At 44.1% G+C, this 27,318-nt stretch overlaps 2 protein-coding genes across 5 annotated transcripts in view; one reads left to right on the forward strand and one right to left on the reverse strand.

The window, feature by feature from the left end:
- The window catches only part of LOC142776319 (uncharacterized), a 59,940-nt gene that overhangs the window by 20,599 nt on the left and 12,023 nt on the right, over positions 1 to 27,318 (reverse strand). The window contains exon 3 of one of the 3 annotated variants that reach the window (XM_075879800.1): positions 825 to 1,115. The exons of the other annotated variants lie outside the window; for them this stretch is intronic. Within the exon in view, the coding sequence (XP_075735915.1) occupies positions 946 to 1,115 (170 nt within the window). The 3' untranslated portion in view covers positions 825 to 945. Of the gene's footprint in view, positions 1 to 824; positions 1,116 to 27,318 lie in introns of those variants that run through there. 3 annotated transcript variants of the gene reach the window in all.
- On the forward strand, positions 691 to 19,493 carry LOC119161191 (uncharacterized). 2 transcript variants are annotated; one of them, XM_037413550.2, is made up of 3 exons: positions 691 to 829; positions 8,030 to 8,426; positions 17,449 to 19,493. In XM_037413550.2, exons 1-3 carry the CDS (start codon positions 782 to 784, stop codon positions 18,225 to 18,227), a joined length of 1,224 nt encoding a protein of 407 aa, XP_037269447.2. In that variant the 5' UTR covers positions 691 to 781; the 3' UTR covers positions 18,228 to 19,493. The 2 variants fall into 2 exon arrangements, with proteins under 2 accessions (XP_037269447.2, XP_037269446.2); XM_037413549.2 differs by lacking the exon at positions 691 to 829 and adding an exon at positions 1,028 to 1,131.

Consider the following 27,318-nt stretch of genomic DNA (forward strand, 5'->3'; position numbering starts at 1 on the left):
AGCGGCCTTGTGTAACTGGCCCACCCCCGGAGGACGACAGCGTTGCCACGTCCGCAGGTGACGCGGCAGCGCAGCGTCGTGTAATCACAGAAAGGATAGACGGAGGCGCCGGCATCGGGTCGGGGACAGGCAGGACAGAAACGGTGCGACGCGCGCGCGGATCCGTGACCCAAGAGCAGCGCATCCGGTTTATGCTGAAACGAGAGCAAGTGCAGAAGACGCGGACGTGCGCGGGTAGGAGAGCCGAGCGTCAATTCGGTTGCAGTGATTTGGGGAAACACCTAGCTGTTACCGCCGCCGGGTCCGTTGCATCGGCTCCCGCTCTTCGTCCCGGCCCTCCTCTCCTACATGGGCGCTCGCTCATTTTCCGGCGGAGCTTGACCAGGCATCGCCGGGCGGCGCATTCGGTGGTGAATTCCTAGCGTTTTAAGCTGAAAGAATCTTTCCCGGCTGGTCTTCCGAGCTGGCCGACCGGCGGTTGCCGACTCCTGGCGCTGGTGCATGACGCAGCATTGGACGTCTCGTAGCGCCTCCGACGGTAAAGAGACGAGGAGGAGGCAGATAAAGGGAATCGTTTAAAGGAGGAAACGCTGTCTCTAATGGACAAACATTTTTCCGGCTAATGTGGTGCGAAGGTCGGAAGGACCGCTGCTGTGTTGGTGCTGTCCCCGCTGCCGCCCGTGCTGCTGTTCGCTGGCGCATCTGCTGCTATACTTGTGTGCTACCCGCGTAAGGCGAGACTCGCCGCCGAGTTCAGCTGTGCTTTACGGCGAAAGAAGAAATGATCGGCAACTGCTGCCTCGAAGGTCTCCGAAACAAACGACCTATGGTGAGGCTTAGGTTTACTATGTTTTGTTTTCATGTTTCTTGTTTTTTTTTTCTTTTTGTATCGCCAGTGCTGATGTTCTTCGTGCGCCTTTTTCTGAGCGTATGATTTCGCATGCTTTACTGACGTCCGTTTGTGCCAGGAAACGGACGTTGTAACCTCTGCACGTCCTTGAAGGATTTCCGCCACAATGATTGCGGGCACTCTTGACTTGTTTCTTTGCGCCTTTGTTGCTTCAACATCTGGGCATGGAAGACCGACACCACGCACGGAATCACAACTGCACCATCTGCAGGAACATTACGGTAGCATGATTATCATTAGTATGCGACGTGCAAACAGTATATCTCTTCTCTTTGACTAGGCGTAAACAATGAGTCTCCGTATAAAACATATGGCTCAGTGAAGAAATTTTCGCAAACGAAGTAATCACGCTGGTGAAATTGCAGGGTTAGTGCTCTTTTGTTCCAATTATGTTGTTTTTTTATTGCATAGCTAGTTACAATTGCAGCTGCATTTCAATGCATTGAAGGGGTGTGGTGCATTTCTTTAGGAAATTGACAACTAGGCTGTTTACCAATGAGTCACAAGTATATCGCTAGTGCACTGCAATTACAGTTTTTGGGGAAGAACTTCGAATATCAATAACACTGATTTTTAGTTGACATCAAACATTACCATTCGAAAGCACTACTAGTGTTTAAATTATGAGAAGGATGTCATGAACGCTTAGGAGCGGAGAATTCATAGTAGGCTGAGGGTATTCGATATAGAACAGTTCTTTGAATATAACCGACATTCAATGATTTAATATGAATTAGTCATAGGGAGAGTGTTTCAACATGAAAATGAAACATGTGTTGTCGAAACACGTGAAACGCATTATTCTGATGAACATCACGTTGCTTGTGTACTATTAATAGACTTCTACCCTGCAGTTCATGGCAGAGGAACGAAATAATTTCAGGCTGTTATTTTCCTCCCGAGGAACTGGGGCGAGTTCGTAACACGTAGTATTTTGCAACTGGCAGGTAGAAGGCGCTTATGGAGACCGCAGCACTGAATGTTTTATATTTATTGAAAGGTCTCAGCCCTGCCATCTTGTTTTAATTTACTTTTTATTCATAAGCAACTACTTTATTTTCGTCATGCCCATACCCAGAAAGAATGGTACACATGAGCTCTAGAAAATGTCCCCTCAGTGAAATCAGCATACAATTGAATTAAACCACTTGAACGTTTCAGCATCTCAAGCAAATTGAAATCTGATATATTATGAAACAGAATTGGAGTTGCTTTGAAGGTTCTCTGGCAGCTTCATCGCAAGTACGTGACATGCATAAATATTCTGGTGTAACGTATCATCCTGTCAAATAATGAATGCTAATGCGCCGCAATGTAGCATTGGAATAACGAGTTATACAGGTAAAATTAATAACGAATTTGATTGCCTACTTGCTTGCTTACCATGGATAGAAGTATGTAACAATTCACAATAAGAGTATCATTTCAAACCTGGTACTACAAATGTATACAGCCAACATATTTGGGGATGTACTTTTGGTAGGCCTCATATGTATATACGTAAAAGCTTGTAAAACTCTACCTGAGTGAGGGCTAGTGGCAGAACAAGGACGGTCTTGTGTTAACGGCAACTTTTCCACTAGGCACACTTCCTTCAGAGGCTATCCTTCTTTGACGACCATTAATCATCACTACAAATATTTATTACCGTCAGTTTTTCTATTTTACAAGTTTGTATTATTGCCAAATTTTCTGTAGCATCAAAGAACAATTCTTGTAGTTTGACTTGTTAGTTTAAAGTATGTGTTGTAATACGCATCGCAGTCTGATAGAAGCAGGTGCTTGAATTGGGCTGCGTTGCAGATGTATGGTAGGGGGGGTGGGGGTGGATTGTCACCGTGAAAATCAATGACACCATATTCCATCAGTTCGCATGCGAATACCAGTTGACATTTATGGTATTTTGAATTGCACGAAGTCATTACCTGTTTATTGTCATAAACGTAGGAGAAGTGGATTCGATGCCTTTCGGCTTGTTCAAATTGCTCGGTACTAATGCCAAGATCCGCAATAGAATTACAAGACGTTGTGGACAAGAACATGAACATCTTTCTTTGGGATATTTTATGGAAGCAGCGTAATTTTTACTTTATTTATTGAGGACTTTAATTGCCGGTTAGTGACCAGATACGCTTCTTGTATGGTCTATTACACAGTATGCGCATCTGGTCACTAATGGTGCCAATGAATGCCTTGAACGATGCATGGCTGGAGTGGTGCACTGAATCGTTTGGAAAATCATTCTAGCCGCATGTGAAGTGTGAACAAAGAAGATTTTTAGATAAGTGGTAGGACAAGCTGAGGGGTTTAAAATACCTTCGACTGTCTACAAAAGAATGAAGTTTTCCAGTGCGTTCTAGCAGCGAACAGGGTATACAGATTAGATTGAGGATTTTCATGCGTAGTTGTGATTGGTGTACCTCAAAACTTGACAAGGAAACAATGATGTTTTGTATCAATCATAAACATATTAAAATTAACCCTGGATGATGATGTCAGCGTCGATAACAGAAGGTAAGTCCAGAAAAATTTTTTTCCTGGCGTCTCCTTGACACGTATGGCCTGAAAGTTGTCCCAGTTTATTACTTCATTCTGATCCTATGCCCCCTTCCCATTCCCCCAGCGTAGGGTAGCATACCGGGCATGTGCCTGGTTAACCTCCCTGCCTTCCCTCTTGTTGTTTATCACTCCTACTCCCCTGATCCTAAGCTGACTGAGAACAATGAAGATGTCAGGCAGTCGTGTGGTGTGAAATATTACTGATTGTTTTTCTTTTGGTGGACAGTGTCTGAGTCGAAGTTTTGCTTGCAGTTATTTCAAACGTGGTTGATGTCATTTCTGAGCATATAGCGTTCTATAATGAACAATGTATTGTGCACGGGTTCCTCGGCGCTGCATAGTCAGCAGAGGCTGCAGCGCTGAGGAAACAGCCTACAGAGAAGCAGCACAGGTTGCCTTTCACATGCAGTGCGTTCCGTTGAAATTGCGTTTAAACCTGCCGTGATGATTTTGAAATACGCGTGGCACAGGTAACAAAAGCCTGTAGAGAGTAAGGTATTGGGTTCATATACTGGGTCCTGTACGCAGTTCAGCATAAAATGAGCACTTTCGACATTATTCAGAGCTTTGAAACATCAGGGGTTCCATAGAAACGAAACTGCACTGCTGCTGTTGCCACACACTTCGTACCCAACATGAATTTGAGGAGAGTCGAAGGCACTGCATAGAAAGGCTGTACCACACTGAACCAAACACCAACATTGTATAATGGTGTTCGATTAGGGGTTCTCGTCGTGACGTGGCTGTTTACAGGCCACGACATTCCCTTCGCGCTGTAGTACACGGACCGACATGCTGAAAGCAGATGCGTCGTCGGATGGCTTTTTCCGAGCGCAAGCCCTTAGCCGGACGTGCTCGTATCTGCCGCTGAACTCAACGCCTAAAACCTTGAACTCTCTCAACACTCCAAAGTTCTGGGTCATTGTCTGCGTAAACGAGAAAACTGGGACAGGAATTTTGCGAATATGTAGTGCCCAAAACTGAGCGTTCGCGTGCAGCGCGTGACCATAGACTGTAAGGACATAGGATCGCTGTGAAGCAAAGGGTGGGTGAGGCACTAATATTGGAGCCCCCAGTTCCTAGTCTCCACTCTCTCTACCCCCGCTCTGCGCCACGCTTGCTTTGTGAAATTTTATTTCAGCCCTTATACGTTCCGGCCGCCACAGCGACTACACGCACAGGCAGCGTAGCGAAGCGAACAAGTCGTGATAAACTGCCTCACGCCGGCCATTAAGATGGCGAAAGCGACGCCGGAAGCGGTAATTGGACGTCGTTCTGCGAAATACCTACGAAGTGGTATAGAGCTGCACCGCATGTACAAAATCATGCGATGAATCGTGCTGCGCAACGTGGCCATTGGTTCTGCCATAAGCCGGTCGGTGGCGCCCCGCGCTAAAAATTGTCGGACGATGCAACAGACTCAAGTAGAGAGCCTCACTTTAACCGTTTTGTGGGGGGTGGGAGAAAAATCATGCTCACGTACTTGGGCGGCTGCTCTGGTCAAAGGGGAAAGAAAATGCCCGTAATTGGGGGCCTGGAAATACTTTACAGCTTACACAGTGGGGGCTTCAAATTTTAAATTTTCTTATAGAAGTTTGCAGATGCAGTAGCCGAAGCTGCAGTTATTGAACGTGGTTGTTGTTCGAGTGCTATGATCATTCTCAGGGGCGAATCTACTTAGGGCTTAGCCTTGTTGTCGCCAGCATCCGTCGCGGGGAGACTCGTGGGTGTTAGACACAAGAAATGTTAACAATACACTAATATCAATCATCAATATGAAGGAACAATATAAGGTACCTTGAAGCACAAACCACCTATAATAGTCGGTGACTTCAGCGTATACATAATAAATTTTAGGACCAAGCATTGTTGTCGAAGCAGACTGCTGGTTGTCATTGTGGTTAGTTGCGTGCATATTAACGATGCGCGCATATTAACGAAGAAAAAAGATTTCCAATAGATTAAAAACAAATATTTGTAAAGGGCCCATATAAAACACGTGCCAGTGAAAACTCTTTAAACTAGTCGATGACCTAAACGTAGTTCCAAACCATAGTACCAAGCTTTGTCGTCGAGCCTTTATGTCACTTTAGGTCACTTAATATACATTATATCGAGCAACTCTTGGGAAACATGCTTGAAACACCCACAAAAAAGGTTCAACAACACACTAATATCAATCATAGTTGTGACAGAACAATATCAAACGCATACGAGCACAAACTCTTCATACTAGTCGGCGAGTTCAGCGTAGATACCATGAACCTTATGACCTAGCTTCACTTACTCGTGGTCATTCACTTCAGGGAGAGGCGTGCATTTTTTTTCTAATGCTTATGTATGGCTACTGAAGAATAATGTGTCCCTTCTAAATGACAGCAAGTATAAGAACTGCCGCTCGCATTTTCACAAATGGGAAACTCGAGCAAATGCGTCACAGAGTGTTGGGGGTATCGCGTGAATGTTGCGTACGTGAGTATGGTTTGGGATTGCTTAATTGTCATTTCGTTTTTATTATTCTTATCTATTGAATGAAGGAGAAGCGTTGTCTTCAACGTCAAGCAAAATCCAAGTAAAGACGCCTTTTACTGAATGCCTAACCCGCGATCCAGTCCCTACTTATACGGGGTGGCCAGTGAGTGGTTGTGCAGCGCCTTTTTTTTTTTGATCGTCTTTTTTGCTTTATTCGTCTTTTTTATTTGGTGACTCTGCCTGTGTCGGCCTTTCGAGGTGAGAAAGGGCGAGGAGAGCGACAGTTTTGCGGGCGTCTTGCTGGCCGGACACCAAACGCGATCATGCTCCGGCGGGTTGTGGACGGCGCCACCACCGACGCCGAAGCACGACATCGTGCGACTAAGAAATTCTCCGCATTTAAAGGGAATGACAACTCCAAAATTTCATTATATAGAGCCAGATCTCAGCAGTTCATTCCTGCATTGAGCAGTGTCTCCATTGTCTGGAATCAGCGTAACCGATAGAGTGAAGGAGGACGAAAATAGAGATAACGTGGAGTATGTCCAAATCACAAGCCACTGGCCTCTAACCTCATTTTCGTCCTCCGTCACGCGTGGTGGCCCCACGGTTGGAGCTCGAGTGAATGCAGAGATGGCACGTGCACTGCGGCTGGTTTTCACTTGTAGTAACGGTCTGTTTGGTTCGCGACGCCTGCAATTCACAGAGTAGTGTGCTGAGCACCCGGGCGCTGGCAGCATGCATGACAGTATGTGACCAACATTACATCGGTTACATATGTAGCATAACAGGCTTCAAACAGAGTTGGCGGAACCCCAACGAGAAGCTGGGCTCACAATTCCCATTATACATTATGGTAATCAGCTGTTATTTTAAGACAGTTTTATTCACTATTCTGTCATAACTGAAATTGCTTACAGAAGAGTGTGATGATGTGTATATCTGAAAGTGTTATAGTATAAGAAGTTGTGGCCTAATATTGCGCAGAGGCATGTAAAATCTTCTGCGGCCCTTCTCATATTTTTAATAAGAAAGCTTGACAATTAACAAATAAGGGTGACAAATAATGTAATATTAAGTTCTTTACCAGACGAAGGAAACCACTTGAAAGAAATATTTTCACAGCGCCGCTTTACGGTAATGACAAATCTATGGACTTTCACTCAGTTTACAACACGTGTATTTAACCTATTTCATGCTAATTATTGTCGCTGAGTATATATGGCTCTTCTATGCAATTTCGTCACATGGGTTGCTCAAGCGTGGCGAGCATTTAAATACATGGGCACTTTCGCCCTCCGCGCCTATTGATGTGGTGTCCCCTTGGTCGTGAGTCGAACCGGTGGCATCGTGTTGACCAGAAGAATGGGCGTAGCCGCGAAGCGATACCATGTGATACAGGCCGTTACATAGTACGTTTAGGCGTTAAGAACAGCGTGTGTTTGCTACCAGTACTTAAGCAAAAAAACAAGTGTCAAACAAGGGGTTTGTTTTTTTTGTTTGACGGGTCCTTTCTTCAATGTTAGCCCGAATAGATTTGTTGTAAAAGTTAATAATTTTGTGGTTTAGAGAGCACGCAGGAAAAAAAAACACGTGCATTAAATAAAAGCACACTGTCGGAACAGGTTTATTTAGTTTTTGTGTAGAGCGATGACAATGATTGTGCATTTGGTGATTATTACAATATGGTTCGTGCTTCGTGTTATTACTGTGTTTCAAAGAGAAGTGACGCATACATACTGTTATCATCACCAATACTAATAGTCTACGACCAAGGGTATATCACAAAAAGGTAAAATAAGGCATTCTCTTTTGTACTCAGTGCTTCCAGCAATACGTGAATGCTTTTAACAGTTCAAATAATGACGCTTACAAAAAACACTTATGTAGAAAGCAGAACGAGGTTGTATTCTGCAGGCAAAAATGGTAAGGTAATGTAATGCTGTAGAAAAAAAATTATTGGTGTTTTAACGGCCTTAGTATCGAAAAGTTAGTGCTGACGACGTGGGACACCTGTAGCGCAGTGAGGAACATGACAGAAGAATGCCGAGTATATCGCATCAATGAATCAATGACTGGCGTTTGCAGGTACCCCTCTGCATAGCTTTGCTGCTAGCGCTGGTATTGGCGTCCGCCACGGCGACGCCACGACAGGACCAGAGGGAGCCGAGGTTGGTGCAGCTTGATGCGGAGGTGGAGACAGCCACCGAGGACTACGAAGTCGAGTTTATCGAGGGCCGCATTGTGGGTGGCAAGCCGGTGTTCCTGCTTCGAAAGCGGGCGCATGGTGGCGGTACAGCGTCCAAGACCTCTTCCAGCACCTCCGGAGCAAAGTCGCCAGGAACGAAGGGCCGTAACGACTCGACCTCAACGTCGTCAGGAAGCGGTGAGGCCAAGCGACCGCCATGGAAAACCACTGGAAGACCAACCGTAGGTGAAGAAGGACTCAGGCCAGAGTCGAGCAGTTGGAGGCCTTCTTTGTCGGGTAGGAAATGATTCCCCTGTGGCACTAACGCGTTTACTTCATCACTGTTGTTGAGCTCGGTGGTATGTGTGACGCAGTTGGATTCAGAGAATACAAAAAAATGCACTGTGGTAGCAAGCAGTGGGCTGTTAAACCTTTGTTTCAAACATCCAAGCTCCTATAGCTTGCAGTAGTTCGCGCGGTGTCACCAGAAATCTCTTCGAGTTGGTAAGCACCACAGGAATCGGGCAAGCCTCAGTACCGCGTAGTGCAAGTGTGAGTGGCACACAAAAACAATATTATATAAAAATAAGGGAGAAAATGATAGAAAGAAAAGCACAAGAGAGATAGAAACAATAGGAAGCATCACGCAGAGAGAAAGGGGGATAGAAAGAAGGCGTAAAAAAAGAGACAAAAAGAAACGGTGAGGGAAGATAAAAACAAGAGAAGACAGAAACAAAAACCATAACGTATAGAAAGAGACATGAAAAATAGACGAAATAGAGCATGAGAGAAAGAGAAATAAAGAGAAATAAAGAGAAACAAATAAATTGAGAGAATTAAGCAGAGGGTTAAGGAGAGAAAGAGAAGAAGGACAAAGAAAGATGAAAAAAGCAAGGTAGAGGAAGCCGTGGATAAATCGAGAGAGAAGAATGTATAAAAACATAAAAGTTGCAAATAAGAGAGAGAGAGAAAAATAGAGGTGAAAGAAAGAAAAGATAAAGAGAAACAAGGAGCCACCCAGCTGCGCTGTTTCTTCAGGCTTGACACCGCGAGTTGCCATAATTTGTTGTTTTTTTACTGACGCATCATTTGGTGTTCTATCGATACCTTGCATGAAACATACAGAATAGATCACAGTAGTCGGTATAACGTAAAACTTTCCCATGTGTATGGTCTTTATCATAACGCGGAAAACAGATACTGTGATATAAACAAAATTATGAATCAGCATCAACAGCAGCATCAACAAACAAAATGTTATTACTTAGCAATGAGATATCTTCTATAAGATGCTCCTCGCGTAAGCCGGTTGCTTTCTCCTGGACGCCGATATAGATGGTTTCAAGGTAGCAAGCGTTGTACCCCAAAAAACTTTCTGTAACCTCTTTTACCAGCTCTTAACGTCGAAGTAAAAGCGGGTTTCCAAGTTTCTTTGAAAGATAAGGAAAATCTCTCTTTAGTTTTTCAATATAAAAGCAACGTGCGTTAAGTTCAAGGTCACCTCCCATATTTTTTTATGTACACCCAAAAAACATTTGTTTGAATATATCTTGTGAAATGAGAGACCACAATTCTAGAAAATCAGCAGGCTATTTTCTAAACCTCTTCTTGCCTCCCAATGCTATTAAGGCACATTGGTGGACGAAATCGGATGTAATCAAGGCCCTGTGTTTGTATACAGTGAAAGGATCTATTCATCTCCCTCTCCGGAAAACTAGTCCACACGGGCCGTTGGAGATGAGGTTCTTGGACATCCTATGATTTCGACAGAAATACCTTCATTGATTTATATGTTTAACAATCAGGTGTGTGTGTGTGTGGGTGTGTGTGTGTGTGTGTGTGTGTGTGTGTGTGTGTGTGTGTGTGTGTGTGTGTGTGTGTGTGTGTGTTTGTGTATAGACAGCATTTCAATTATAATTTTGTGGACACTGGAGCAACTATTTCAGTGACAGCTAGTTTTGCGCTCAAACACCTCTTTGGGCGAAAAGTTTTCTTCGCGGGGGACCGTACCGATAAGCTTTGGGGAGTGAGTTGTGAGACCCTATATACTGTCGGTGTGTGCAGTTTTGAAGTTAGCTTGGAGTGTCATCTATTTGACGCGGAGTTCGCAGTTCTACTTCATGCCACGCATGACGTAATACTGGGCCTAGATTTACTAAATCTTTGCGTTGCCAACGTTGGTTGTCGAACAAGAGAAATTAAAGTAGATTTGGGCGATTCGCCTGCGTTTATGAAACACCAGCATTGTTACAGAAGTGTATCCATGGATACAGTTGTCCCACTATTGTCAGTAAAGTGTGTCTTGGTCACATGTTTCTCTGCCACCGAAAAAAAAAAACATTTGACGCCATCAGAGAACTGATACACCTTAGTTGCAAGAAGTATAATGTTCTGATACCTTATTGTATGCTGCCAATTGTTGAAGGGCACATTAGCTTTTGAACCATCAACTGTTCCGATAAACCCATGATACTGCCAAAAGGTTTGAACGTTGTGGTGATTGATGAACCGCAACGGCCAGAGCTACGCTGACGTCGGAGATCGCGAGGGCACAACTGGTTGGCACAGAATCCAGCGAGCGAGTGCACCAGCGAACAAGTGAGGCGTATGATGCAGCGGTTATCTACTAAATGTGTCGGCCTCCGAGGGACCCACTTCCTCCAGTTGGCCCAAGCGTTTGCGATCCTCTATGCCTCACTCTACCTTCACCTGCGTCGTCACCATGAACACCAACTTAATACTCTTCGATGATCCGTGTAGAAACGCGCGCTGGACCTTTCTATCACTACTTCGAACAGCCTGACGATAGTTATAGTGCGAGAACAGAACGACGACAAATAGACAAGAAGGGCAAGAAGGACACGAGCGCTTCGTGTCCTTCTTGCCCTTCTTGTCTGTTTGTCGTCGTTCGGTTCTCGCGCTATAACTATCGTCATGTCATACCAACTAGCCCAAGCTGACAGCCACACTTCTAAGTTCCAATAGCCGTTTGGCGGCTCTGGGAATGCACAACTCTTTCACGGAGCTGCGGGACATTTATCGCGCCAACCAACGCGGTCGCAGACGCCTTCCGGGCGCCACCTGCTCAACAGACTTGGTCTCCACACAATCTCTGACCTGGCCCCTCTATCACCAGTGCCGAAACTTTGGCGCTGTCAGAAGTTACACGTAGAGTCACTACCCCGTAACATGGGCCCCGAACAACACCCTGGTCGTAGGCAAGCGCGTACTGCGGCCCTTCAGGCGCGTCACTCCGATAGCCTCGAGGTATTTTATGTAGACGTCTCGGGGCCCTTCCACTTTAGGTTATCACATGGCCACTGGGATCACAGAGGGCCGCCACGTCGATTGCATCTCCTTCAGATGCGACAGTGAACCTCGTGCAGAGGAGGTTGTCATCGCTTTGGCCACCTCCCGTCACACTGCTCGCGTTATGTTAACAGACACGCGCTCAGCCTGTTCTCAATACATCCAGGGTTTTATCACCCCATTGGCTGCTCCTCTCCTTCAAGCTGATTTCTACCGTCTTATGCCTCACTCCGTAAGAAAAACTCCAGTCCATACAGGTCTTCCTGGCAACAAAGCGGCAAATGCCGCTGCCCGCGCTTCTCCCCTCCGTGCCGCTGCCCTTCCATATCCTGAGTCGGATCCTGGAAACTCCTGTATGACACGCTACCGTGATATTCTAGATGATTATCGCAGTTCGTGCCGACTTTGCCCTGGCCCCGCACGCGGTCTGGTGAAAGCGGACGAACAACTTCTACGCCACCTTCAGAACAACACTTTCCTTAGTCCTGCGGTCACCCGGTACTTCATACCGGAAATCTATGGCACGCGTCCAACTTGTCAAGTGTTAGGCGACACCTTTCACGTTTCGGCTTCGTGTCCTGCCACTCCACTTTTTTTCTCATCCCCCTTCTTCATCACATTTAGAGAGGCTTAGGAGGAGTACCTGCTCTGCTGCTCTACCTTGGATGCGCAACGCTCCTTGTTGGCGCATGCCCAGGCAAATGCGATCTCCAACAGTGTCCCCGACTAGGGACGGCCACCCAGGTGAATAGAAACTCTAGTTTATTTCAAAATACGGAGTTCACCACCACCATCACCACAGAAGTGTTCAATAGTGCCCAGAAGGAGGATCCACCATCATTTCCTCCTTTTAGTATAGAAAACCTCAGTGATGCGGGGTCTAATCCGCCTATCCGACCAAAACCTTACCGTGTGTCACCTTTGGAGCGAACTTTATCAGCGACCAAGTTCGTGACTTGCTAAAGAGAAATCATATCTGGAAATCGGGCAGTCAATGACAGTTCGGATAATCTTGGTTAAAAAGAAAGATGACTCATGGAGATTTTGCATCGATTACCATCGCCTCAACGCTATCACCGACAAGGACGTATATCAATCCTCTTTCACGGATCGATGATGCTTTCGATTGCCTTTCATCAGCTTCCTACTTTTCGTATGTCGATCTGAGACCAGGATATTGACAAATACCGATGCACAAAAAATAGGAAGAAAACGCCATTCATAACACCAGGCGGACTTTTAGAATCTAATGCGATGCCATTTTGGTTGTGTACTGCACCGGCAATTTTCGAGTGCTTCATGGACAACAACTTGTGTGCTTTAAAATGGGAAATCTGCATGCGATACTTGGATGATGTAGTGATCTCTGGAGACACGTTCTGTGAGCACAACGTACGTACGTTTAAACCTTATGCTAGATTGTCAAAGGAAAGCATCGTTGATGTTTGAAGTAACAAAAAATACCATTTCAGAGAATGTCAGGCACTTGTTCTAGGGCACATGAGGGACAAAAAGAGTCTTGATTCTACTACGACTTAATTCAGCGAAGACGTTAGCAGTGGAAGCCTTCAAGCAGCCTCGCTCGCTCAGTAAAAGCACTGTGGAGCTTTCTAGGACTATGTTTGTACTAGACGTGTCCGCTTCAAAAAGACATGCAGTTTGAATGGAACCGGGAATGGGCGTCCACTTTTAGTGTAGTGAAGTTTTGATCGACGTCGCATTCAATGCTCCGACACCTCAACTCTATGCCTCCGACAGAAGTGCACTTGGACGCTAGTGGCGTTGGTGTTGGTCCTGTTTTGGTTCAGCACGTTGAGACCAAACAAAATGTCGTGGCATACGCGAGTTGCTCCCTAAGCCAGTCTGAGCCAGTCTATACCGTTACGGGGCAGGTGTCTTGCTGTGGTCTTCGCAGAACAAACGATTCCGGTCATACCCTTCACTGTCTGAACGGACCATCATTCTATGTGCTGGCTAGTCAATCTGTGCGACCCATCCGGTCTATTCGCACGTTAGACACTTTGCCTACAGGAGTACGACTTTAGGGTTGCTTATGAAAGTGGTCGCGGGCACGTTGATATAGAATGCCTTTCGCGGCTGCCACTTCCCATGACAGGCTCTGACACGGACAACTTTAATGGGTACATCGCATCATTAAAGCCAGGATATCCTGACAAAAGTGCATTTACAAATGGGCAACAAAAAGGCAGTGCTCCACAGCAACTTTCTAGCGGCCGAGATTACTCAGCCACTCGTTTTTGCTTGTGCGATGGGCTACTATACAAAAATTAGTCTAATTGAGGTTCGCGCTATTTTCCGGTAGCACCGACGAATTTCCGCTTTTTTCATTTTGAGAGCCATGCACTATGATCCAACATCCGGCCATTTAGGAGCGACGAGAACTCTCCACCGCATTAAAGAGCAGTTTTACTGGCCCAAGATGCGTCAAACTGTGCTGCAGCAATACTTGTCTAGCAGCAACGAATGTCAACGTCGAAAGCATCCTACAAGTACTCCTCCTGTAAAGCTACATCCTGTGCCGCCTCTAAGAACTGTATTTGAGCAAGTTGAAATTGACCTTCTTGGTTCTTTTTCATGGTCTTCCAAAGAAAATAGTTGGATCATCGTATGTGCCGATCATCTGAACTGATACTGCGAGGCGTTTGCTATACCATCGGCTACTGCACGTGACGTGTTCCTTTTTGTGCTACGCTCAGAGATTTTTAGACATTGTAACAACAAAAGTAATTATTAGTGACCATGGACGTCCACTCGTGGCAGATTTCATCGAAGAAATTTTTTCGTCTATGTGCTTCAAGTTTTCGACACTCTACGCCCTATCACCAGAAACTAATGGTCTCATCAAACGTACAAACAGAACTCTCACGAACATGCTGTCGATGTATGTGTCGTCGGATCACAACAATTGAGACAATGTTTTCCTTTCTTTACTTATGCCTCCAACACCGCACAGCATGAGAGAATACTAGCTACAGTCCCTTCTTTCTTTTTTAAGGTAGACCGCCACGCTATACACTCAACACAATTTTTCTGTTTCTAAAACACAATGATCCCTGCATTTCTGAAACTATCTGTCGTGCGGAAAAGGCCCAATGGCTCGCTAATTAGCGCCATCTTGTTTCGCGAGAATGCTCGTAGATGTGGTTCGACGAACGACGCCACTACGTCACATATGAACACGCCAACTTGGCGTGGCTTTGGACTCTAGGGAGGAAACGAGAATTCTGTGAAAAACTGCTGGTGTCCTATGTTGGTCCATATGTCATTATCGACCACCTAAGCGACGTGAAATACCGCGTTGTTTGGCTTCCCGCCAATGGCCGCCATTCTGCAAAGACTGAATTTAGACATATTGCCCGTTTAAAGCCATTCAATTCTAAAGAGACTCACTGACTCGGCTGGTGGGCTTCGTCTGCGGGCGAAGAGATGTTGCAATTGTAGTTTTAATATGTGCCCGTGTGTGTAATGGGTCTGGCGTCAAGAGAGGTGAAGAGGACGAAGACGTGCCTTGCGATCGCGACAGTCTTGGTTTAAACTCAAGGCTGTTGAAGCTACCCCTGCGTCGTATCTAAATAAACCCCATTCATGGACGTGACAAAACTTCATAAATTTCAGTTCGAAGTAATCGCTCATGAAAGGGCCAGCTTCCCTTTCATCATGGTTCACTGCCAACGGCCCGAAAAGACCAAGGACACGTTGAACGTGAAAAAAACGCAAGCGCAAAGTTTTCGAACATGCCTACTTTCGCTAGACAAGGGATGCATGGCAATGGGATGAAAATAAATCAATGATGTCGTAAGAACATCTGTTTAATTGCAAATATGAAATCACCTCACAGTCATCACTATAAATTACCACGAAGTGTTCACAGTTTTCTCTTTAAAATGCTAAGCATTTCTTAGCGAACATCAGTGACTTTGACCATATCCGTCCGTCCGACCGTCCCTTCGTCTGTCTGTCTGTCTGTCTGTCTGTCTGTCTGTCTGTCTGTCTGTCTGTCTGTCTGTCTGTCTGTCTGTCTGTCTGTCTGTCTGTCTGTCTGTCTGTCTGTTTGCCTATCACATTTAGCTCTTCTGGCCTTTTCAATAATGGTATTATACCAAAATAGGTATGTGAAGACATGACTGTATGACAAGCACAACTGACTAGTCGTAACATGAACATCATGACATGTATGTCATGAATGTCATTATTTACATTTCACAATTTTACTGCACTGCGGTGGTTTCGTTCGCATGACATTTTGAAAATGTGGTATGGTATGAGATAACTGCATGGCGAACACAAATGACAGACCCAAACATACAAATTATGACATGATGTCATGTAAGTCATAACTACATACCATGCTCGTGGTGCGCTCGTGGTCGTTTCGCTAGCTTCACAAATACAGAAGTTGGTATTACAAGACGTGAATGAATGACGAAGGTATATGACTGGCGCAAATATGATAATCATCAGATGCGTGTCATGTCAGAACATGACTACATGTCACCCTCATGATGCGCTCAGGGCCGTTTCGCCAGCTTCCCATATACCAAATTTGGTATTACGGGAAGCGAACGACCTACGAAGGTAAATGACTCCTACAAACATGATAATCATGACGTGACTGGCATGTTAAACATGACAAGCTACTCTCTTAGTGCGCACACGGCCATTTCGCTAATTTCACGTATACCAAATTTGGTGATACTGACTTGAATGCACGAAGAAGGTTAATGGCACGTCCAAACACGATAATCGTGGCATGCGTGTCATGTAGAGCATGACTACATGGTACGCTCATAGCGTGCTCACGGCCCTTTTGCTAGCTCCACATATACCAAACTTGGCGTCACGTGACGTGAAGAGACGACGAATGTAAATGACACGTTCAATAATGATAACGATGACATGGGTTTCATGTAAAACATGACTACATGCTACGCTCATAGCATCGTTACTGCCGTTCGCTAGCTTGACATATACCAAATTTGCTATTACTTGACATGAATAGACGACAAAAGGAAATTACATGTCCAAGCACAATAATCATGACGTGCCTGTCATGTAAAACATGACTACATGCTACATCCATAGCGTACTCGCGTCCTTTAGCTAGCTGCGCATATATGAAATGTATCACGTTACGTAAATAGACGATGAAGAAAATTACACGTCCAGGCATGATAACCATTACATGCGTGTGATGTAAAACATGACTACATGCTATGCTCATAGCGTGCTCTCGGCCGTTCCAGTAGCTTCACATATACCAAATTTGGGAATACGTGACGTGAAGAGACGATGAAAGTAGATGAAATGTCCAAGCATGATAATCATGGCATGCCCATCATGTAAATCATGACTTCATGATATTCTCATAGCATGCTCGCGGCCGTTTCGCTAGGCTCACGTATTGATTTGATTGATATGTGGGGTTTAACGTCCCAAAACCACTATATGATTATGAGAGACGCCGTAGTGGAGGGCTCCGGAAATTTAGACCACCTGGGGTTCTTTAACGTGCACCCAAATCTGAGCACACGGGCCTACAACATTTCCGCCTCCATCGGAAATGCAGCCGCCGCAGCCGGGATTCGAACCCGCGCCCTGCGGGTCAGCAGCCGAGTACCTTAGCCACTAGACCACCGCGGCGGGGCTAGGATCACGTATACAAAATCCAATATTACGTGACGTGAATGGACGACGAACACAAATTCTAGGCACAAACATAAAATTCTTGACATGGAAGTGCTGCATGGCATGATTTACGTCTGCCTCATAAGGTTATGCTGGTTTTAAAGAGACATACCAACCTTCCTCATTCATGCTTTGCATACCAATGATTCGCACTGTACGTGGAATCTGGTAATTTTTACTCTTTTCTTCTTAACTTCACGGTCACTATGCTCATGAATGTGTAAATGTAGAAAAAAAAATCAGACGAAGTGAATTTTATAAAGAGAAGTTCGTGTACTTTATTTTTTTGTCACTTGACATGCAGGTGCGGATATACCACGCGAGACGAACGGTTTTGACAGTGAGCATCGGGGTGGCTTGGTCAACCAGAACCGAGAAGTGCCTTGGAACCACCAGGGAGTGTCTCCGGGCTACAGCTCGTACCCTGCTCCTGTCACCTCAGCTTACACAGACGACGATTCACCTCGCTACATCCCAAACACTCCGGCGACACCAAACACGTACACACCAAGTATCGAGCAGCAACCATCTCTCTCATCAAGGCCAACCAGCTACGCCGGCTCACAGGGTGGCGGAGGAATTATTACTGGCCATCCCCCAACCAACGCATTTACACAGCGCGAAGGTGACGTGAATCGGCCGTCCATAGTGTCCGACCCGAGCAACGTGCCGCGACAGGGTGGTGACCTGATTGTGGGAAGTGCTTCGATGAATAGATTCGGTGGCCACCTAGGAGGCTTCAATCAGCAACCACCACAACAGGAATTAGACCAGGCGCGAAGAGGAGTCATCCACCAACAACACCCGCAGCAAGGAGCAGGATCTTTCGGTTTGCCGTCCCTACCGAGCAACCCATTCGCTCCTTCGAACTCGGGATTTCACGTTCCCGGCGTTGGGCCACTGCCATTTGGAGCGGGTCTCTTCAATCCGGGGCTCGTCAACATCCAAAAAGCTGTCGAACAGGCGGCCGCTGGTGTTCTGGGAGCGGCAGGTGCTGGAGTAAACCCCACAGCAGCCAACGTGTTTGGAAGGACGTCTACGTTTGGCCAGACGACCAGTTTTGGGTTCACGGATAGGAAGTGATTCTTTACACACATTGTTTCTTTAATCAAGCAACAACGTGGTGCATTTTGTCCTCTGGTACTTTGGGGTAATGATGTCTTTTTATTATAGCATAACGTTAATGTGGTCCGCAGTACATTTCATTGAAAAACACTTAAAGATGGTGCAGTACTAGAATAAATGTGTTAAGCCCACTCCCATAAAACTTGTAAAGCCTTGTCTTTTTACCCTTTTTTATGGCACATAATGTGCATTCTGTACAGAAATGGGTGCCATTCCTATATTAAACGATAATTTGGTAAACCGTACTGCGAACCCCAATGTGTCTTGCCGGACATTCGGGATTATAACATTCAAGTCGCAACAACTTGCGTAAACTTGTGATTGTGTGCCAAATAATCGCAGTGTTTGGAGTATCGCTTGCTGTCCTACTTAGCTTACATTCATGTAAAAGACTGTGCTAGCGAAGCGCAGTATAGTTGACCTCAAAGAGTAAATTGTTTTGTGTTTAACTTTCTAAACTACTTTGAAAGGCCCATCTAAGTTACAGTACTGCTTTGCAGTCTATCTTTTTTTTTTCTGTTTTGCAAGTATCATGTCGATGTTATTTGATCTCAAAAGTTAAAGTTGAAAGAGCGGAAATTCAAACCAATGTAGCGACATATTTTCCTTCTTGCTCTCACACAAAAGTACTTTCTTAGTGAGTCACATTGCCAGTGGTATTTATTGAGGTCCTGTGCAAGATGAATGACAGCTTCAAGGACACTGAAAAAAAGGCGATATTTTTGCAATGAAGTGACTTTTAATGCGTCTTGGACAACTTTTTGACATGTTGCTAGACATTACGGGATAGTCACTTTCAGCGTATAAACACAAATATTGAAGAATCTTGCGCCGCCAATCATATCGCGTGTTATCTACAAAGCCGGTACGTGAACAATCTAATGAAGAATACGATGCGGTTGTTAGTTTTAGACGAGAACTGTCGTGAAGCAGAAACAAATGACGCTACACGCTGTTCCAGGACATCAAGAGATGCTAGCGCTTCCACTACTCAGTGGTTTCACACTGAAAATTCAGCTTGCGGTAATATCACAGATGGTAGTGCATGTACTCCCATATTTCATTCCTATTGTTTCTTTGTTTCGTATGATGGCATTTCATTTGAGGGATGTTGGTGATTTTTCCAATTTTTGAAATTTCACTTCTCATGTGGTGGTACTGCTTCCTGACTTTCCAGTTTTTGCTATTGTGTATTCTTTATGATGAATAAAACAGCACTTCCCACTTGTTTGTAAATGTAATGTTAGTTCAAGTGCAGCTGCTGCTGTAGGAGCTTGTTTATTCAAAGGTGCGAAGTGGTATTGCAGTGCTGCGTGTATAATTTTTAAGTCACTTCTGTATACAATGGAATGCATGAAATGAAACTTGTGCTTTTATGTGCGACAGGGCATGCTTAAGTGATATTTTTTAAGAACGCATTTCGTACGCACTATGCCAGCGCTATGTATAGTTTGGCAATATAACAAGTGCCGAACTTCCTATGAATGCTTGCAACGTTTATCAAAGTTGTTGTATTAGGAACTTCTAACGGATAATCAGGATCCCCGACTTGGTTTTCACAGCGGTGTGCAGTGCTACCAATTAGAGAAGTGAGGGGCATGGGGGAAGGAGACAGGGCAAAACTTTTCCCCATTGCTCATTAGTTCTGTCCAAACGCCAACATGCTTCACAGTTTATGAAATAAATAAAAATAAAGTGATGACGTCCTCCCACACTGGCCTACCATTGGTCGTTGGCTTTCCGGGAGTAAAAACGGTAAAAAAATAGTTTTTGTATTGCAACATTAAGGGCTTTCGGCCACCATTATCACAAAATGCTTACACTGTGGGATTATCCTGGTCTCTGAAAAACGATGAGTTAGGTCTGAGTAAAAAGGACGGGGTAAACTTCGTCCGATATCCCCCCCCCCCACCCTTCTCTCTTGCGATAAGAAGGAATGCAACCCCCAAGCCTTCTGCCTACCTCCCGTGTTCATGCCTTAGCCGATTTCCGAGACATGTATTGCAAGATAATATTACTATTTCTAGAATTCACAAAGACACAGAATGCTAAAAATCAAGAAAAATGTGAGATTGCAGCTAAAGTAAAGCATCGCGTACACATTATGTAACACTTAAAATGCCGAAAAGTGCTGCCGTCTTTGAAATTCATGTATAGTGGCCAAATTTTGAACATTCTGTACTCATATTTGAGAACAAAATGTTCAAAAATTCAACTGGCACTCATAAAGCATCTACGCCCGACGTTTGTTCCAGGTACGTTTTTCTGTGATAACGATGCAGCTACGCTGCCACACTGACATTGAAATTAAGGTTGCTTTTGTCAAATATTCACGCTTTCCTCGTTTACGGCAGCCAGAACCTACGCAGTGTGAAGCTGCTTTGCGTCTCTCACATTGCCTTCTTCACTTAAAACGAGCACGGCATCAGCATTTTCTGGCACTATGGTACAGCCGCCTTTCATGTCCATCCAGCACAGAATATAGCCTATAGCCATAGGCACCGTGATGAACTTATATGCAACGCATGCTGAATCGTTACTTCCGAATCGACACTTCTGAGCATCGTCCTGGGAGAGCAGCGTGATGTGCTAAGCCAACGCTTCTGTGGGAGGCCACATTTGTTTCTATGTGTAAAAGAAGCATGCAATAGTGTTTTCTCTAGTTGAAGAAAAGAAGGTTGAAAACGAGATCAGATGCATTGTGCTGAATTTGCTCTGCGCATTCGCAGATTTAGATTCATAAACAAAATGTGCATACAGCGTGTGGGAAAAAAAGCATCTGCCAAAAGTGGCGTGCGCACCCTGTTTGCGCACATGTTCTAGCGCGGACCACATTGCGTCGTTCCATTCAAGTGCACCACGACCACGTTCTTGTCGTTCTCCACGCCCCTTTCTAGTTTTTGAGAATATGAAGGACCGTTCCAAGTCAGACTACAAATAACATTTCATGATATCCAAGAAACTGATAATAACCCTCGATAAGATATAAATAAGGTATTACTTTAACGGCTCAAAACGCCTGTTTGGGCAGAGATTTCTCTTAAGGATATTTTCAGAAAATATATGCATTACTGGTTAATCCGCCAGACATTGAGCTTTCGTCGACTTCACTCGCATGCTGTAGTATTCGCATTGATTTTCGATATGGTCAACGTTATTAGGCCTACTTTACAGGGCCACTGGCTGATAAAAACATCCTTTCCAGACTTGCAGTATCTATGCAAGATCAACCTTCAATTGCATTTGTAATCGTATGCGGGATAATGGATATTCATAAAGTTATCAAAATTTTCTGTAAATTTGGATTATTTTACTTATTGGAGGGGATTTTTTTCCTCTGTGAACATTAACGTTTCAAATTTCGTTTGGACATTAGGTCTACTCACATAAAAACAGCGCCAAAAACGAGGGACAAGAAAAGAAGAATACAAACAGTGGCACTGACTTACAACAAGATTTATTTGCCGGAACAGCGCAATATATACTTGAGTAGTATCTGACAAATAAAAGGAATGACAAACCAAAGAAACGATAATTCACCTAACAACCGAGTAATCATCGTGATAACGCGCCATGAGCACCACGTGTGGCAACATTCCAAAGAAAATCTATTTCTTTTTGTGATAGAGCAATCAAAGGCCTGCTGACCCATAGATTGCCCAGCCTTTCCATTTCTTTTCTTGTCCCTCGTTTTTGGCGCTGTTTTTATGTGAATAAAGTCGTACCAACTCGCCCAAGCAACAACTAGTTCATTACGTCTACATTTTTCTACGTACAGGCAGCTCGTTATAGCTATGACATTGGTTGGTGTCTATGTTAGTAAAAATAACTGTGGTGTGTTGAGGCAAGAACAAAGGAATAGACAACTGTGAAGGAAGCATAGATCGATAATAGCGTCTCAAATTGAGAAATGGCTGGTAAAAGAATTCCGGGTGGTGACTGATTCGACTTTTTAATTTCGCTCGTAAAAAGAATGCTTCTTGAAAACGTTAGTACGTGTATGGAATAGTTTGATTTTCGAAGCATGGTAGGCTGTAGTTCTTGTCTGACATGCCGGCATTAAAAGGGGGATCTGAGAGATGACAAAGAAAGTTCTAATACGAGTAGATTGTTTTCATAATCTCATGTAAGACTGTCTAGAAAAACTTTGCAGATTTATTTTAGAAAAGCAGCTGTCGGTGAAAAGATCTTAGTTGAAGCGAAGCTAAACAAAGGCAATATCTATCGTAACTTAGCATAATATTGTTTTTTTATAAACTGCCATTTTTCCTTTGAAATCAAGAGCGAGAACTTGGCATACGTAAAATCATATTTATATTATAATAATCAGTTCTACGTGCTATCTTCAACCACCATAGAGACAAAATAACCTATTAGTACACCTTTTGTGGCACATCAATAGCGACAACCCTGTGCAAAAACGCTCATTTTTTCAAATACTGGCTATTTTTTGCTAAATACAATTCGTCATCTGTCCATGTGCAGAGCTCATTCGCATATGTCGACCTTACTTGTAAATGAAGAAGCCATTGCCTGGAACAATTTCTTGTGGTGATATATCACTGTACCGTTGTGCAAACACAGCTACAGTGTGCTAATCCAACGCTTCTGTGGGACGCCTCATGCGTTGTGCGATGGGCAGATTTGGTACCCACACATTGCAAGTTTCCTTTCATCCACATTTCTGCTTCACATATATATTACATTTACTTCTAATGACATCGTCTATATTTTTCTTGACATAAGTGTATTTTGCATATCTCATTATTAGTGCGTTTGCCCCCAAAAATGAGCCCTTAGACGTACAAATCCTTCCTTCGTACATATCGAGGGTCTCTTTCTGGCAGACAAAATGCGATCAGGTAGTATACGAGGAATTACAGGTCAGCTGCCAGCTCGTAATGGTATCACATACTTCTGACGCGAACACAGAGAAAAGATATGTTTCGCAATCGCTTTCGTGGCTACTGGCGGTAGTTAGTGACGCTCCCACGTTTAAAGGGGTCCTGCAACACTTTTTTAAGTCGCCGTAAAATGAATTCTCTAAAGTAGCTCATTGCGTCACAAATTTGCTACCGCAATTCTTTGGAATCCGTCCACTACGAGTGGAGTTACAATGATTTGCCGCACGTTACAGTTGCATTCTTTTTTCTCTCGTGTCCACGAAAACGTCGGAAGATAAACAGGGATGGCATGGCACGGAAAAAAAAAACACATCACGTGCGCCTCGTAATCTTGAGAACTTTTTCTCATTTTTTTTCTTCTTCGAATGCGCCTTTTCAGTGTAATAGCGCGCGCACGCGTTGAGAATTAGCAGGCCGCCGCGCTGGCCCTTGTGACGACCGAGTGCGACATCCTGAAATCAGCCAAGCGTGGATACAATGGCTGTGACAAGGAATTTTAACCTTGCCTCGTCAATTTTCGAGAGAAGCGAACGCAATTCATAGATGACTTTGAGAATACATTGTTAATTCCAGGCCACGTGCTGCGCTGCATTATTAGGTTCACGTGTTCTCGAGAGCCTCGGCTATACCAATTGGCATCGTTTTCTGACCCTGCATAATAAAAAGCGTTACGGGGCCTTTTTAATGCGCATATATAGCCCATAAAGTGCTCGGGAGAATAGCTGCTGAGGTAGCTCAGTTGGTAGAGTATCGGACGCGTTATTCGAAAGTCACAGGTTCAGTCCTATCTTACGACAAGTAATCCTTTCGGTCACTTTTTTTCTTCACATATACATCACAATTACTTCTACTAATATTCTCTGTACTTTCCTTAACATTGTTTGAATATCCTTAGCCATATCCATGAAGCGAATGATGATGAATGGGGTAAAGCTTCGAAGGGTTTTCTCGACAAACCATGGATAGTCCGTCCGTCTGTCAATCTGTCTGTGTGTCCGTCCATCCGCCCGTCCACACCTGCTCAGTGAGTCATCTAACTATGCAGTCACGTACTATGACGAGCTAGGAGGGACAGACCCGCGGCTTTAGAAGCTTCGACCCTAAAATGCAGGACACTTTGCAAATTCTGAAGTGTGTTCAACGAATGCTTGTGTTCATTAAGACGGAATTGGTCTGCATTGAACCTGAGGTGCTCGTCTCCCTTCCGACTTGACTGGACACGCTGAGCTCAGCGATGCTATACGGAAGCAAAGCGCGTGCACTGTAGGGTCTGGTGCGAGGCGCTGCCGACGTGCCCAACGTGCGTTGGCGCACCCCGGTGGCCAAGTCATAGCGTGCCAGGGCAGAATAGACAGACGCACGGACCTGTGTATGATACTTAAAGGCTTTCGCTCTAGTAAATGGCGGTGCGTATATAGAAAGACTTTCATGTACTCCAGACAGGAGTTCAGGCTCATGTAGTGAATCCTAGATGACACAATTCTTGACATGCAAAACCATACAAACCCATGATAAAATGACTTGGCAAATTTAAAACACCTAAGTAATGGAAGCTATGCTGTAGTGACCCATGAGAGAAGTTGCAAAGACGGCGCTTTATTGGGGCTTGGCCCCCCACAAGAGGACTCGCTCGATCGCCAGTATTACGAGTGTACTAGTGTATGTAGAGCAGAAAAGAAATGGAAGGCCTTAAGGCCTTTTTTCTTGCAAGCAAGTTTTAGTTCTTTGCGGAAAAAGAGATCCATGGCTTGTCTGAACAAATGTATGACATACTTATCATGTAATAAACTACGAGCGTATGCGATTTCTTGAAATGTCGCGATAGCTTTATTTAAATATCGTCTTCAAGGAAACAACCGGATCCAGGTGGCTTCAAACTTTTTGGTGAGACCACAAAGACTCCGAAAGCGCAAAGCAAGAATACTTATCGCATTGTACAAAGGCACGGAAATCAATCGTGTGTGCTGCTCTGCACTCATTATAAACGAATGCTGCTTAGAACAGTCACCTGCAGTTGGTGTCATCAAGCCGCCCCTTTTTTGTTTTGAATAAAAAATTCAGCCTAAATGGTTTTTGGCAACACGGATTTGACACAATCAATTCATGAGGAAATGTTACGAGCAATGTAATATTGAATAAGTCCTTGAGCGATGGTGGCTGCGTTTTGTAGGCAACAAATTAATGCTAATTGTGTCAAGTGGTGGCAAAATGAGAGCAGGATATATTGGTCATTGAATTAATCTAACCTTCTCCATGGTAAGTTTCTATTCTCCTAGACTCAGTGTGCTCCGTTTGACTGTAGCCGACCACTTTGTCAGAGTCTTTACAATGTTTGACGGGTCATGCGATGAACTGCGTTCCACATGCAAGGCGAACAGTATTCCTTTTTTCTTGAAGTGAATGCAACCAAAAACTAACTGCACACGCATTTGAGCATGTGATTTTTACTCACAATGTCAAAATGGAGCACGACTGGCTGCGCAAAAATGAAATAACTATCTTTATGCTAATTACAATTAATTTCGGAAACTCACTCAAAAGAGCACATTTCTTCATTTTCTGCCTTGGAATGTATTATTGAGTGCCTCGGAAATATGGTATATGAATGTGACGCATTAGTAGACAGTGCATCATAACTGAATTTCCTTAGGAACCAAATAAACTTTACCGACCGACCGACCTAGCGACTGACCGATCGACCGACCTATCGACCGACCAACCGACCGAAATGAATCAATGGAAAACATCAGAGGACACCATTGATTTCTTACGAAGAATCGGTTGTCACTACTGAGATAAGCTGAATTCCTGAATAAGGTATCGCTAAGAAGTAATGAAAAGATAAATACAAGAAAATCGAGACAACCAAGGAAAAATAGAATAAATATAGCATAGAAAAAGCAAAGGAAGAAACTAATCCATGTTATCGATACATACGGGAACCGTGAAAATGACTCAAGTTCGTACATGAAGTTTATACCATCAATGTGCTTTTATACGACAAGATCCGCAAGTATATATATGGATGACTGTGCGAGCGGCGTGTGAGCGATTTAATAGAAAAGGCTGGGGCAGGATTTTCTGTGCCGCAAAAATGCTCCGGGATCGTGTGCCTTCGTCATCGAATAATTTAAGTATGTTCTTCCATCCATGTTTGTTGCAATACTGCCCCCCCCCCCCTGCCTGGTACGTGTTCGTTTCTCGGCTGAGGTTGCCTAATATTGAAGTGAATAGAGATATGAGAAAGAAATGTGCACTGTGTTTTAGTCAAGAACAAAAGAAAACAAGAAAAAGACACCATAGACCGATTTCTCAAATATTAAAAGATAAAGTTTTGTGGCAATGGTCGTTCATCTTCGGTAATTATGAAATTGCAATCAGTATAAAGAAAGAAAAAAAAACTGTCGTAGTTAGAAAAAAAAGAAAGTTTATCAGAATCATGCATTAAAGAATAGTTTTTGTTTATCCAGAAGCTGAATATGCGACGGCAAGCAGCCAATAGCTGAAAACACCTGCGAACGCAAGTTTTCTGCATGCGTACCAATGCTGTAGGCCCGTTTGCTCTCCGATTTGGGTGCACGTTAAAGAATCACAGGAGGATTAAATTTTCGGAGCCCTCCGCTATGGCATCTTTCATGTTCATATCATGGTTTTGGGACGTTAAACACCACATTTAAACTATTATATGTATACGCACCAAGGATTAGGTGCAGTTTCATCACAGTACAATAGTACCATGGGAGCGTTTCTTAAATCCAAAGTAGGTGTTGGCTTCAAACTGTGAGAATGCTGAAAATGATGACTGAGACATATTACTCACATAACTTGCCTTTATTCGAGATCACGCCGTTGTTAGCGTGAGTTTTGCAAATCTCTCTCACAAAATATGGCAATGCAACGTCAATGTAAGCTAATTAAGTTTATTTTACATATTAACGCTGCGCTTGCACATACACTCATAGCGATTGAAGACAATTATAGTGACAAAGAACAAAAAATGAGCATGGTATTATCCGACACATGTGCATGCAAACTAAGGTACACCTACCAGTGTGGAAGACGACGACAAACAAGTTTTGTCCAAAACAGGCACACAATTGACGCACGAAGAAAATTTTCTTCTGGTGTTACTTTTTGTCTGAATG

Source organism: Rhipicephalus microplus, chromosome X (assembly GCF_043290135.1).
Source record: "Rhipicephalus microplus isolate Deutch F79 chromosome X, USDA_Rmic, whole genome shotgun sequence".
In the NCBI taxonomy this organism is placed as follows: domain Eukaryota; kingdom Metazoa; phylum Arthropoda; class Arachnida; order Ixodida; family Ixodidae; genus Rhipicephalus; species Rhipicephalus microplus.